Source organism: Strigops habroptila, chromosome 5 (genome assembly GCF_004027225.2).
Source record: "Strigops habroptila isolate Jane chromosome 5, bStrHab1.2.pri, whole genome shotgun sequence".
NCBI classification, from domain to species: Eukaryota; Metazoa; Chordata; class Aves; order Psittaciformes; family Psittacidae; genus Strigops; species Strigops habroptila.
The window spans coordinates 78,739,887-78,755,677 of NC_044281.2; the positions used below are offsets into that span (position 1 = coordinate 78,739,887).

A 15,791-nucleotide genomic window follows, 5' to 3' on the forward strand; every position below is an offset into this window, starting at 1 on the left:
AAAACTCATGGGTTTGAATGGTGGTGGTAGTGTACATATTCAATGCACATAAAATGGTGTTGGGGTTTTTTTTGTTTTAGTTCTTTTGGGTTTTTTTAATTATTATTATAATATTCTTGACCATTTTTCAAAATCAGATTAAATGGCAATGTCACAAACCAAATAACATCATTGCTTCTGAAGCGTTTCAAAACCCTTATCACTTCAGTTGCACAAATAAGATCAGGAGATCAAACAATACATTCATTAAGCCTAGAAAATGAATTCAAACAGAATATCACACTCACAAAACCAAGACAACAGTGGATATTTTTCATAATTGAGAATTTTGTAAGAAAATCATGGCTTTTGATTGAAGAAAAATGGGAATAAAAGTTTTGAAAAGAACCAGCTCATTTTAGTAACATAGAAATTGTTGCTGTTGCACTGATATTTTCAAGATAGGACTTTTATTTACAGCATTTTAATTTTCTCATTTCTTACAGTTACAAAGGTTCAAACTTCTCACAAAAGAGAACGCATACTTGTCAGTTGCATGCATTTTCCATCTTGAGTGGCAACGTGCTTTTCAGAGGATGTCTGCCAATTAAGATATAAATTGGACTACATCCATTCTTTTACATTTTCAGTATAGAAGGACTACAGAGGGCCATGGGACAAGATAAATCAGTGTAATGTATTAGATCACACACCACATCCTGTTAACTGTGCTTGCCTATAAGGATTAAGCATCCACTTTGTATTTGGTCAGATGCAGAAGAAAACCATCGTGGGTGATCAGATCCTTCTCTCACTGGCACCAAACGCAAAACTGCCTCTAGGGGCTTAAATTCTTCCCCCTTTTTTCCAACATCATAAGAAAAACAGTTTCTGTCAATATTAAGAAGGCTGCTGTAAATTCAGATTTACCTCAGAAAGGGCATCTTCTGCTTTAAAGTCATGCTCCCCATGGTGGGGAAAGGGCATTCTGCATGTATTCACGCCTTCAGAGTATCTGGAAAACTAGCAGAAGCTAAGGTACAGAGCTTCTGACCAGGCAACTGTGTATCTTTAAGTGCCACGTATTTCTAGGTACAGACCAGCAGAATAGCATTCAACATATTAAATCTTCTCAAAAGCTGCAGATTTTGTACACGTGCAGCACAGGAGGTCTGATGCCTCTAGGAAGCAAACGAATGTGTTGCACTTGTTCAAATCAACAGCCAGTCTGTTTACAGTAAGCACAGCGCTTCCTGGGATTGAAGAGCTTAATATCTACATGGTGCTCTGTTTATTCATGTAGACACAGAAATCTAAAGGTTTTGGGGAAATCCATCACAGAAACATCATAGCTAAGGCAAAATCTTGTGCTAGAAGTAGTATTGGGGAATGCCATCTATGTTGTTATCTGGCAAAAAGGAGATCCATCTCACTGCATTTGGAATTTGCAGACATTAATTTCTGCAGCATGTTTTACATCAAACCTTTTTTGGGCCCCGTCAGCACTGAACAATGAAGCTATCTAAGGAAAGCTGAAAGAAAGCTATAAAGCTTTCAGTACTTCGGATGTCCCTACAATTGTTTTTGAGGAGCACTTTTAAATTCACTCTATAAAAATCTCCCTGGACCTACTATTATATTTCTCGGACAAAATACAGGTGTTTGTTGGTCTTATAGAGTCAAGGAGGCATCATTCAGGGGAAGTCCTATGCCAACATTTAGAGAAGAGCATGTTAATTATCGAGCTCATTCTCGGCAGGAAGTTGGGCAGTACAAAAGTTATTGCATGACAATACCTTCAGAAGTGTTTCAGGTTACCTCTAGCTCATCATGCTGTAGCACAAAGTGCTACTTACGTGACTGCCTCATTTATTTCACTACTGCTAGAAAAGGATCATGAGATAGAGATTTGGCAGGAATCATTTGGGTTCAGGTGCTTCCCATTAATAATCCTTTTTAAAACATATGCCAGCCTTATCTCCTCAGGAGAAACCCATCTTAAAAATCTCTGTATCTATTGCCAACATCAATCAAGTCATTTCACAGAAAGTAGATGCAAAAATCAAAATGGGATTCAAAACCACTTACTGTGGTGGATTTTTTTATTAACTAGTTGTTAATCTGTTAGTTTTATCTGTAATGCATTAGCTTTAGACAAGGCTTATTTAAACATCTTCAATTTTAAATTCAGTTTCTAGAGACACATGGAAACATCCAGCCTGTCCACTCCCACCCAGAAAAAGACAAACTGAGGGATTAAGTGACTTGTCCAGGGACAGAGAGGAAACCTGAATCAAAGCAGAGAATTAAAAGCAGATCTTCCACTGCCTTAGCAGCTTCTTTTCTAGAGAATCAGCTTTTCCTTATCCAACCACAGCATCAGGCTGTGCATAGGGAAAGACATCATGAGTGCACCAGAACAACAAAATATTTTTCTGCCTTGCCTTCCCCAGTATAACTTGCTTACTTTTCTTTATGTGTATTAGACACCTAGAAGAATCCCAGCTCAGCACAGCACCCAGCGAGTGTTAAATGAGAAGCAGTGGAGGGATGCCAGGCTTTTGGCTGCCCACCTTCCAGTAGGTGAGTACATTAGCTGAGACTTATGACTATTTGGGTTTGGTTTTATATTGTTTGAACTGTGCTTGCTGCATGTAATACTTTAAGGCCAAGCTTCTCAATTATGGAAAGCTGAATAAGCAACAAGTGAAGTAAATCTGATACTCTTATCCTAGTCTCTAAGGATGCTTTTCCACATCACTAAAACCCCACATGATTTGAGATAAATACAGAAGGTTGGCAGGTGTTAGTCAGCAGAAGCTCAAGGCCAGAGTGTAAGAGATGCTGGGGATGAGACGCTGGGGATGAGACTAGCAAACGCTAGCAGAGTTCATGTTAGCTTCATCTACAATGGACCTGGCTCCAGCTGACCATGTTACTCTGCTGTTATGACAGTCTCATTTCTCTGCATTACAAAACCCTAAAATTAACAGAAAACAGAACCAGATAGGCACATAGATGTGTATCCACCAATAATAAATAAATCAACAAGCCAAAATACTTGAAATAGCAGAATCTCTATACTAAAAAAATAATGCTAGGCAAACCTTAAATTAAACTGTATTCATGCAACAGAACCAGCTTGCTGGCAATTAAATGGCTTTCTGCTTGAAAAGTAATTTGTAGTCTCATGCAATTAAATGTAAAGCCATTAATATTAATATTCTATAATAATATTTATGCTGATAAAATTTTAAATCACTTTTTGACAAACAGTTTCAAAAGGAAGCCAAATCAAAAAGTGCTCAGACTCGCCACAGGTTGCCCAGCATGCTTTACAAACTAATGAAATAACTACGATTTAAGAGCTGGAGCTTGATGAGCAAGCAAGGGTAATTCTTTTAAATAGTTAAAATTTTGAAAGTTTAATTTTTAAAATAGCTTCTAGCTGACTTAAATGAATATACTGCTGTGAAATCAGGCCCTGCAGAGGCTTACGAAATAAAGCTCAGGGCTAGAATCTCACTTGCTCAGAATGAATTCAGCAATGATTTTCATAGCACTCTTCTCAGAGAGGAGGAGGTGGGGTTGCAAAAGTGTTTCCCACCTGATAGCTGTCACTTACAGCTAGGTTTTTACAAGATTTAATCTCTTTCTGATCTTCCTAGAAAAGCCAGTGCCAGCCATGGGTATTTCCTTTTGCTGTTCTACATTCAGATAGTAACACCTGAAGATGTCAGACCTCCTGCGTGGGGTCAAAGACATCCTCTGCCCCAAAGATTTCATGGTCTTAGTACCTGTCTCTCTTTGCAAAGAGACCTGCATGTGTCTGAAGTTATTCCTACACCAGATATTCCCCTTTCATATCTTCTGTATCTGCTAAACACAACCAAGCTGTGATTCCTTTTCTTATAAGCTTCATTCTGTGACATTTTTAATTTCCTAGTCTTTTTTGTGCCTATTACACCTTTGTAAATCAGTCATGTGTCCGAGGAGAAAAATCTCAGCTATACAGGTATTGCCTCACCATGTCTTTTTGTCTTCTTCCCATGAATATTAAAGTAGTGGAAAATGAAAAGCTCTGACAGTAAGCAGCAAATACTGCCATTTGTGTGCACAGCTGTGAGCATATTTAAAGTAATACTGAAGGGGCTCACATCTACCAGAAGTACAAAAAGATGTGGCCAAGTATCGCTTGGTGCATGCAGAAGGGATGAAGGACACGGATGGAGGGGAAAGGAACAGCTGCCTGATGTCCCCCAAGGTAACCCCCACACACAATCATTCTCATTTCAACAAGTCGTAATGCACATGCAAAAATATACAGACCAAGAGTGAGATTAATAAGTGCAAGTAGATGCCTGTATTCATTTGATGTATCCTTTTCCTAAAGGCTTTGTCTCATTTGATTTCAAACTGCCCATTGTAGGCCCTTCCAAGGACATTAAAAAGCTTTCCTTCCTCTTCTGAGCATCCCCCGTGAGCCTCACTTGACAAAGCAGGTTCTCTGCACACAACACCCCCCTTAGAAAGGTTGGACCAGATGATTCTTGAGGTCCCTTCCAACCTCATACTCAAAGATTCTATGATTGTACCAATAGGACAAGGGGTGATGGGTCCAAACTTAAACGGGGGAAGTTCAGGTTAGGTACAAGGAAGAAGTTCTTTACCCTGAGGCTGGTGAGGCACTGGCACAGGTTGCCTAGAGAAGTGGTAAATGCTCCATCCCTGGCAGTGCTCAAGGCCAGGTTGGACAGAGCCTTGGGTGACATGGTCTAGGGTGAGGCATCCCTGCCCATGGCAGGGGGTTGGAACTGGATGAGCTTAAGGTACTTTCCAACCCAAACCATTCTATGATTCTATGATTCAAACCTGCTGCCTTCCAGTGCTTCACCATGAGTCACTGAGTCTTTGGTGTAAGAGTCATAACTGGAGCAAGAGCACTGTGACGAATCATATCCACAACAGAACATCAGTTTTGACACTTTTGTCAATCTTGCGAAAATATAAATACATTTCTGAGTGTGCTGTCAGAACTCCACCTACATGGGATCATCTGAGCTGGTCACAAGCCCAGCTCCTCGTTGGTGACTGTTCATCAGCAGTAAGAAATATTGTACCAAAGTCCTGCACAGAGTGCAAGAGCCAAGGTGGAAGATGAACATGGCACAGGGATTGAAATTAAGCAAATAAATGGAGAGCACCGAAGGCTGAAGCTGCCAAAGGCTATCTCTCAGAGCTTCAACAACTGAAAGCCCATGAGATGGCTCCACCATTTTAATGGAAAATATAACTTAAGAAAGCCAATCATAAACACCAGTATAATATGTAACCAGTGACATTAATATATCAGGGGAGCTTTTTCTACACAGAATTCAGGTTGTTTTATAACTCACATCAATATACTTGATATGATTTCAGTGGATTTGGAACAATTCACTCTACGAGAGGCTGACTTGAGGGAAGCTGTAATAACCTCTGCAGTCCTGTCATCCAGTCAGGGCAAATAACAGTTTGCACTGATTTAATGCACCATAACAATTCAAGTCTGTACACAGCAGCCGCTTATTTTATTATGTAATTTGGATAAAACATTGAGACATTTTCATTGGATTTGCTGAAGTTTCATCAGGGTGTGTTTTCACAGCCTCTGCACAAGGATGGGATGTACTGCTGTACTTGTACTGCCAAGTACCTCTGTTGTCCTTGTGAGCTGGGCAGGATTTATTCTACAGTTTATTCTACTATGCTTCCAAAGCAGCATTGCACTGCTGTTTTTTTGCACAGCAGTTTTGTACTGCTGTATCTTGCCCCTTCATGTATACAGTGCAAAATTCTTTTTCTTAGGTACCTGTAGAAACAAATACCTATGAGAAAGGATTATCACTGCTCTTTATACTCTTATTATTGGAATATTGAAGATGATTATGTGATTATCACTTCATGAGGCCAATCTTACTGCTGAGATCATGATCTTAATATCATGAACGGTTGATGAACTGGGAAGGAAGCAAGGATTTTTGCCTTCTTGCAAGCAAGGAAGTTCACCACCTTGCAATCCTCACATACAGACTGTCCATAAAAGCAAATCTTAGCTCATGCAGAACTGCCAATGAGTACAGCAATAAATTAAAATTTGGGGCAACACATTCATTTTGTGACTAAAGAACTGTACTTCTTTCTGTCCTGTACCACCAAAATTAAAAGTAAACTGCACTGACCTAAGTCTATCCTCAACTATATCTCTGGAAGGTACCCAGCTTGCTCCAGAGCTACAATTCCCTAAGGACATGTTTTCAAAAGGGTTTCTGGGAGATCATGAAGGGCTACACTGCACAAAGAGAAGGATGAGTATGAAGGTGTACTATAAGTAAAAAGTTCGTAAACTTATTCCCCTATTCATTTACAAATAAATTATCTTTAACAAAAGCAGAATCAGACAAAAAAAAAAAAATCCAAATGTGCCGGCTATTCATTATTTGCTATCCCCACAGAGTAGCACAAGGAAATCAAAAAAATGACACAGTAGGGAGCATGTAATCATGTCTACACAGCTTCTACTTAAAACTTTGCTTCAACAGCAATGAACAAAAGTCACAAGTTTAAAAATGTGTCAGCTTAGAAGCAATATGTGCAAGTCATTGCAATTATTCCTTCCGGCCAGCAACACCATTGATTTGTTGTCTCCTCCAACCAACTAACCTTTAAACTGCTGTTGCATGAAGACCAACCTCTACATAAACAAGACTTGAAAATTACCAGATCCCCCCTTTTTTCCTTCTTAAAGACAATGATCCATCCCTGGGAGTGTTCAAGGCCAGGTTGGATGGGGCTTGGAACAACTGGTCTAATGGAAGGTGTCCCTGCCCATGGCAGGGGATTGGAACTAGATGATATTAAGTTCCTTTCCAACTGTAACCATTCTATGAGTCTATGATTCTATAATCTTGCATGAAATAAAAAAAAAAAAAAAAATCTTCAATATTTTCATGAGGCTGAAAGGTCTTAAAGATTTCAGAATTTTCCTTTGAAATTTGAGCATTCTGCACAAGTTATTTCATCCATGTTTTTGCTTGTTGTTGTCATTTTGTTATTTTGTGACATGCAGTGATAGTGCATAATTTAACATGGTTGAAAGGTTAATTTTAAGAAAATGCATCAAGTCAAATACATTTTATTCAAAATATTGTATTGTCTTCTAAAAATCAAAACATCCTCTGCATTGAAGCTGTCTACAGCTTTATATTAGTCAGTACTGTAATATATTTAGATATGTGGGTTTTTTCTTGATACAAAAGGTGGTGTTAAATTATCAAAAGATAGTTTGGGTTGTGGGAAACATGTTTCCTATGTGTCTTAGATTCTTGCCAAACTGCTAAGAGCGATTAATATCTTTTCCCTCTGTCAAGGGAGTGCATACTTTAAAATATCACATCATTGCTTTAAATATATGGCACAATTCCATGGTGATGCTTCCAGCGTCCCACTCAACACCCTTGAGCAGTTGTTTGAAGATACTTGGTTCATAAAACAAGATGTACTAGCAGCAATATAAAGAATTGCATACTGCATTTCTCCCCGAAATATTCAGCCATAAACCCTCCTGTAGTCCAGCTATGGCATGATCCACCTCTCAGAGAAGAATGTCACATGCCCTTCTAAAAGGTCATCATTCACACAACTTTCTCCAGTTTGAGAAGGCAAACAAAACAGCTCTGCAAAATGATGCCACTGAAGCCTATCTATCAACTACATAGTGAAACAGTGTAATAACCGCCCAGAGACAGCAACCTCCAGATGTTCTCAGTTCATACAAAGGAACTGATATTCTGCCCACTCTCAAGGAGTTAGCTTTTATTCATGTCAACCAACACTTGTGGCACTCCCAAGGTCTGGATATCTTCAGCGTAAAAATCAGAAGAAGTTCTGGTTCTTGCAGCTGGGCCTCACTTTAAATGTGAAATTTAAAGCCTGCAGATCTTCTGGATAATATAAGCAGTTTGCCATTTACAATGGGAAAAGAGTGCTTTGCCATGATTTCAGGTGCCCCAAGAAGAACTAAAGTACCCGAACAACAACAGGTCTTGAGCCCATGTGCTTGCTTTGACTGGTAAAAAGAAGGACTCTTCAAATTCAGCAGGTTTTTTTTTCAAAGCCTGACTTTGTTTGTTACAGGAGGAAGAAAAAAAAAAAAAAGAAAAGCAGAAAGATATGATTCCATATGACTATTATGGAATTCACAGCCAGGCAGCTTGAGCACAAAATTTGACTCAGAAGTGTTTTTCCTTAAAAAGGAAATGATTAAATAATTCAAGTATTCATTACTAACCACGTATGGTTTCCTTCTTTCCCTAGTGTGGTCATCTGTGCTTCCAAATAATTTTTTCTGCACCTTGGCTTCTTCTTCCTCAAGGCTCTCATGCCTCAAGCCCAAGAGCCTGGCACTGTCAAGCAAAGCCACAGCCCACAAGTGAAGACAGACAAGAAACAGCAACTTTCCCAGTGGGATTAGGAGAGAAATATCCAAGGTGAAGCAGTTCCTGCCACCAAAGTTACAATCCCACACATTTGTGTGTTGCTTGCATTGTGTCAAGTGTAATCTTCAACACAGCATTGCCTATAAAGCTCAAAAAAGAAACCCCAATAAGCAAGGCTGGATGTGAATAGATTGTCTCAGCAGAGTAGGGCATCAGCAAAACCAGTTGCCAGTGCTGCTATAAAGGAACAAAGGGTTGCTTCCACCACCAGTATACTAGCTCTGGGTGTAGCTTCAGACATACAAGCAGAATCAAAGGCCAGACTGCTAATAACTCAAATGCTGTAACCCTGCAGAGAGGGGCAAAGTTATTTGATGCAGGATTCAGCAGGGTCTCCTTTTCAGCCCTTCCTATGCTCGTTTTACATGTCCTCATTAAGTCAAAAGAAGGAAGCTAAATGGACCAAGACAGGCTCAAATCTGATCTAAGCAGAAGCTCAGAGAGGACTTTCAGTTAAGTAAATTTTTCCACTTTGTTGAAGATTCTTATTCAATAAAAAGAGAGGCGAAAAAAGGTTTCTTTTCTGGTTCTTTATCACTATCACATAATAGATTGGTGAACTTTGCATACATCTTACTGTCTTTTTATTTTTAATATAATAGTGGGAAAGTCTCCAAAGCTTAAATAAAAATCTTACCTTGGCTCTGAAGCTTGGCAGGCTTTTGCTTCTAATACAACACAGATCAGAGGGGTGGTTTTTTGGCACTCCTACCTGAAATAGCTTGTTCTCCAACATATGATTATATCAGTTATGAAAGCACTATATTATTGTCACAATTTCATGAAGTTGGGAAAGCACTTCAGGTTACAGAATGGCACCTTCTTGTACAAACTTTCATATCCTAAACAGTTCTTTCTGATACCATCACTTTCAGTAACTATGTACAAGAGAAGGATAATGTATCTCCTTTTTTTCTAATGCCCATTATAGCAAAACAGTCTCAAAAGAACCTGCCACACCAGTAAAAGTCCTATCAAGGTGTTTATGCTGGGCTGGCTTTAAAGCCAATTCACTGCACGCAACCGCTGTGACTACAGCCAGGTCATTGCCTCCCAGGTTTCCCACAAGCACCAAGACATCCAGCAATGCCTCTGAACCCCACCCTAAGGTAGACTCTGCTCCAAGCTCAGGGTCTCTACTGTTGTCTTCATTGAGTTTTGTTTTGCATAGCTCTCCTCCACACCAGGATTTCATGGTTTTTTGCTTTCTTGACTGCTTGAGGAATTGGGGTAGAAAGTCATATTGAGATCATCTTTCAGATGCAACAACATGATGAATTCAGAAAGCAACATCTGCCATCTTCCTGGGTATGGTGTTCCCAGGTGCTCAGACTCTGGAAACTCCAGGACATCACTCTTGGCCCAGATGAGGGTCGCATACATCAGCCTAAACTCTTTCTAAAGCATGAACATCTACTTTGGGGAGTACCAACTTGTTTTTAGAAATATCCAGGTAGTTACACATGCAGAAACCGAGCACACAAACAAACAACACGCAGGTTTTATCTGTTCAGTTTGATGAGTAAGAGAGAAGATGAGGTGGACTCGAGGAATGCCAGTCCCACAGCTGAGGCTGTGTCAAGAGACAGCAAGTAGGATGGAGGTCATCACATGTTGACAAGAAGAGCCACTTCCACAACAGTTCATTGTGCGCAAGCTGGAGGTACGGAAGGAGGACACCCCTTCCTGGGACTATTTCTTCCCACATCTCTGGCCCTTCTGTAGGGCAGATCTTGGTCTTACAAGATGTGTTTTCCTGGAGATATTAGCCTGGTCCATAGTGAAGCTGGTCCACTTGAAACCATCTTTGCTCCTATGAGGTAGCAATGTGCCTGTTTCTCCACACATCTGAGTAACAACCCAGGAGGAGCCTGGACCTCCTCTCCCAGCACCAACCCTGCTCTTCCTGCAGACCTTTAGGGCTCTGCCCAACAGCTCTTTGTGGGGGAAGAGGGCAAAAGCAAGACTCAGTAATTTAAAAACCAAACAAACTAAAGATGACTGCGAATGTCAACTATAAATAGAGCATCAGGTCCTGCTGTAAACTCGCAGTAGAGCTGAACTAAAATTAACAATATGACAAGATGAAGCCGTGCAGCACTGGTGTTGAGGAACAGCAATGTCAAGAGTGTGAATATAGAGAAGAATAAGACTTTTCTACAGTAATTATCTACCTAAGACAGAACAATGTGGAATAAATATAGAAATTTTATTGCCAAAAAAGCTCCTACTCCCACAGCAGTGCTTAAAGAAATGAAAAACCCCAGAAAATTAAACAATAGAAGGAAAAAGAGACTACCTTTTTTCTTAGATATACTGGTATTTTTCTGGTTTGTCTTTTGTTCTATGGCACATTCATTTTCTTAAGGGAGAGATCTGACTAGCATGCATCTAAGGCTGGGCATCTCCTGCATACTTGGTCAAAAGGTCTAGCAGCACAAGTGGGATTATTTGCTCACATAATGCAATGAGACTCCACAAGAAATTAAGAGACTGAACAAACACTACAAAAGATCAGGGGAAAAAATAAACCACCAGCTTCAGTTCCTGTTTATGCCTGCTGATTGCTATGTTCCTCATAGACAATTCTCACCTCATTCACACTGGCTGCATTATAGAGTGATCTGTGCACCTATGCTCAGAAGCTGGTCCCAAAAGAGTGAATGCATACAAGCCTGTGCACAACAGTTATTTCCTAGTGCCATATACTCATTCTGTAACACAAACAAAAACCAGAAAGGTCACAAATACTATCAGTGTTGGAAGTGGGCAGCACTATCAGAACAAAGCTGGGCTAAGTGTGCCTGGATTGACTCCTCGGACCAATGCAGCAAGGCAGCTGCCTTATTCATGGCAAGCATTTCTTACTAAAAGCCTTTTAGGAAGCTGGCTTGAACTGCATGGAGTCTTGCTTGCATCCATAAACACAGCACAACATAACTGGTACCAAACACTGCAGTCCTGGTCCACACATACTGCAGGGTTTTATATTATAAACTTTTTAGAACAAAAACAATTCAGCTATAAAATCTGGTAACAGTTCATTTAAAAATCACATTGTTTTGGAGTTTTACCAATTATTTAGCAAGTGCCTATGCATTAGGAAATCTCAAAGATAACTGGTTATTCTAAATTAATATCTGACAAACCTAGTATCTAAACTAACCAATTCAAATACTGGGAAAGAATTAGGACCTTTAAGACAAGCAAATTTGACAAGATGAGTATGACGGCACAATCTGAGGGAATCATGTTGATTCCTTTGCCAGATGTAGACAATGCCTATAGACGTTTGCTACCCTTAAACATGTAGTTTATGCCATATAGAATCATATAATCACTTTGCCTTTTACTGTTTCCCTGTACAATTATCTGATGTCACACAGCATTTCCATTCTTTCTTTTTTCCTTGAAGAAATGAAATACAATACAGCATGAATTCCTTGGTCTGAAAGCTCAGAATCAGGAGAAAAGTAAGCATGTACTTACGACCAGAGAGAGTTTCTCCCTTGTGTGATGACTCCAGTGAATTTTGTTAGCCTTCGAGCATCTACTTCAATCCACTGATATGGGTCATTTCTTCCTGCACACCAAGCACCATCATAAAAATCATTTTCGTTAACACCTGCCTGAAAAGAAGGGAAAACTGTCTTTATAAATCAGAACCAAGAAACCAAAGGTCTTTCATGGGAAAAAGAAAAGAACACATGAAGTCATCACTCATTCCACTTACTCCTCTGGCACCAGTTTAAGACCCCTGAGACAGTCATTCTCAACAAAATATTTCCTTACTCAAAGCAGGGAGGGAAACTCTGCAAAGTCCCCTTAAAAACTAAGAACCATTATATATAAATTTAAGTTAGAGTTAGAAAGCATAAGCAGGGCTTCGGTTCACTCTACGTGTCTGTGGCCAGAGCCTTTACCCAGAACAAATGATCCACATGGCCTTCACAGTTACGAAAGTCCTAAAAAGCCAGCTCCAACCCATGTAAATAATGGTCAGTGCTGGAGCAATGTTGTTTCCCTTGGCAAAGGAGAGGGTAGGGCATATGGAAATAGTAATACTATTTCTCATCAATTTTTAGTCCCTGAATTATTAGCGTTCATCATAAGGGTATCAAAGGTCAAAACTTCAGGAATGCCCAGCTGTACTCAACTTACATACCAATCTTTATCCCAATTTATTGTGGCAAACACAGCATAAAATGCCCTCTCAATATTTTCAGAGAAATAACTGCAAGGTATTTTGAGTAAGCTGTATTCCAAATACATCTGAATATCATTTAAAGAAACATAGCATCTGAAGTCTTTAGATATTTATCTTATTACTAAAGCCCAGGAAATGTTTAGCACCAAGTAATTATTGCCATGGAGAGCACAGAAGCTTTTCCATATGGTTCTCTGAGGCTACATGTAGTTTTATAATAATTAATTTTGTTGAATGTGGATTTATCGTTGCCATCCATATGATTCCAAGAAAAGATATCCTTAAATATTTCCCAAATATAAATGAAGAATCTGGAAAACTTTGTTATATTAGAGATATATTTTAAAGCTCTGGTATACAGCTACTGTCTATTCAGTGGTAAATTTTCAGCTGGTGCATACGTATATGTAAAACATAAATGAAGTACCCAAGAGCACATCTGTCAACTAAATTTCCTGAATTATCCCTCAGCTTCCCTCTGAGCAGTATTAGCAGATATTACAGGTTACAATGGCAGAGATTTGACATTTTTAACGGCCATTTCCATCAAAATGGGCATTATGTGGGTCTAACTCAAAGAGAAGATGCATTGTGAAGAGATATTAACAACTGCAAGTCTGGTGGCATCTGAAGGAAGTGCTGCAAAACAGACAGATTCAATTCCTAAAACTGCTTATTTTCTCAGGTACTCAAATCTGAGTGAGGGCAGCTTAAAAATGACTTGTTTTCCTAAATTCCAAAATTACATTAAGCCACCAACTTCTATGTATTAACTGTATATTTTAAAGTGAATTTTGCATAAGGGTTGAAGATAAAGGGAAAAACTCTATTAACAATGGAAGATAAATTTTTCAAGGAGAACTGAACAGTGGGAAAACGTGAGAATATAAGTATGATCATTGACCCGAGTAATAACCTTTTTCAAGAAAAAGTTTCAATGCATTTTTAAATAAGATGAAATTTGAAGTAGCCTGCAGGTTTAAAATCAGTACTTGCCAGGAAGCATTAAGATCTGCAGAGCACCTTGAACCAGTATCATGCTTATCCCTTTCCCAGTCGTGAAATTCCACCGATTTCTCTAGACCAAGTACCTGTATCTCTCATTGCTTCAGCTGGGATCCTTGGTCCTCATTCAGTCTGAGGATATTTCCCATTGGCGTGATGCTCATCAGGGTGTAAACCTCTCCTCCACATTACTGTGAGAGGAGGGAAACAAGAGAGAAAGAAAAGCTTATATGCAAAAAGCCCCCTAACCCTAATTTATTACTCAAATCTCCATGGTTTCAACTGGACTTAAAGAAAGTTAAACATATGTTTAAATTGCATATCAAATATGGAGAATTTAAATGACATGCTTAGAGTTATGCACAGCTTAAAATAATATGGCCTTAAAAAGTGGCAAAGAGAGCATTAAAGAAAAAAGAACAAACCATGCTGCTACTTGTCCCTGCTCTTATTTCTTGATATCAGCTTCTCTGAAGCTAAAATAATATTTTTACTAAGTAAAAAGAAGCAGATGTCTGGGTATAACGAACACAAAGCACTACATGAAAAAGAAGAGTTTAATCAATGAGATGTTCTTATCAGAAATATTTCTGAAGAAGAAGAATCCAAATAAATTTACGTTAAAACTTCCCTTTGCAAGCTTCAAGTCTGTATTTCTTTCTTAAGGTGCTTGAAGTTTTGAATTTGCCCTATAGCCACTTCAAAATACTGTTTCTTAAAAAAAAAAAAAAAAGGCAAATATTTAGTGGTTTATTAAATGTTAAAATTGATAAAAAATGTTAATTCCTGAAAGATGAGAACAGCTGTCATCAGATAGTAAATGAAAGGATATAGATCCAGATACCTTGTCTCAGTAAAATGTTGACTTGAATGTAAAAATGGGATATTGAATTAAAGGAGATAATGGATTTAAGTTATGACACACGTAACTAAGCTATACATTTTAAACACCTAAATTATCTTTATAAGTAGGAGAGTGAAGTAGCTAATTAAAAATGAAAGTAAGGACTAGGTCTTAAGCAAACCCTTTTTTCCTTCACTCAATTTTCAAGAATAACTTAAAGTTAACCCAGATTATATTTCACAAATACAAAAACGTAAGATATGCAGTATCTTACAAAAAAAGAATTATATAGAATAAGAGACCTCTTTTATGTCACTCCTAAATAAGTTCTCAATAAATATGACCGTTGAAAATTGCAATTCAAATAAAACAAACCAACAGCTTATTATGTATCCAGAAGCTAAGATGAACGGAAATCAAAAGGTTACAATTCCCTTACAAGTGATAAGGCTTCTGATTTTAATTCATGTTTCTCTTCTGAGTTAGATATATGCAAGACAGAACAAACACTTGCTCACATTACCACTGTTCCAAAAACCTTATTCTATAACAAGGAGAAAGATATTGCTGCCTAAATGTATTCAAATGAATAAAGAAATTTCAGTCTGCTGCCACAAGTCAGCTAGAGCAGCAGTAGAAATATACATAATATCAAACCACTTCTGCTTAAATTCTTCCTTTTCCCAGTAGGATGATCACAAAAATTATTTTACCATAGGAAGTTTGGGAGGAAAATAAGAAATAGAAAAGCACTACTCATCACAGGTATTTATAGCAACCACTGCCAGTAGAGAAGAGGTAAAGCACAGAGGCTGGAAGTAGAACCTCAATAATTTTATCTTTTGCTTGTGTTTAGAGAATGGAGCTTTCCAAAGGAACTAGTCAAACGAAGACAAAAACCAATACATTCTGTTTATTTGCATACACACAATTGCTTTACTTGCTTAATCTTCAGTGCTGTTTGGATTTCTCCAACCAGGAAAATGAAGAAGGGGAAGAAATATCATTTGACTAATTATTTCAGGTTTTAACTACTGCTAATTATTGGACAAGTGACAAATACTAATGACTTTTATCCCTGAAGGCAGAGTGCCTCAATGAGTATTATTTTATGCTATGATTTTTCCTGATGATGTTAAATTACTACTCATGGCACTATTGCAGTTGCAGGCTGGATCTCTGATATACGGGGCTCTAGTGGCATTGCTCCTGCCCTCCA

General features: G+C 38.6%; 1 protein-coding gene across 1 annotated transcript in view; it reads right to left on the reverse strand.

Moving 5' to 3' along the window:
• CPXM2 (carboxypeptidase X, M14 family member 2) overlaps positions 1 to 15,791 on the reverse strand; it is a 77,611-nt gene that overhangs the window by 32,389 nt on the left and 29,431 nt on the right. Inside the window, exon 3 of the mRNA XM_030486963.1 lies at positions 12,006 to 12,145. Coding sequence (XP_030342823.1) covers positions 12,006 to 12,145 — 140 coding nt within the window. The remainder of the gene's footprint in view (positions 1 to 12,005; positions 12,146 to 15,791) is intronic.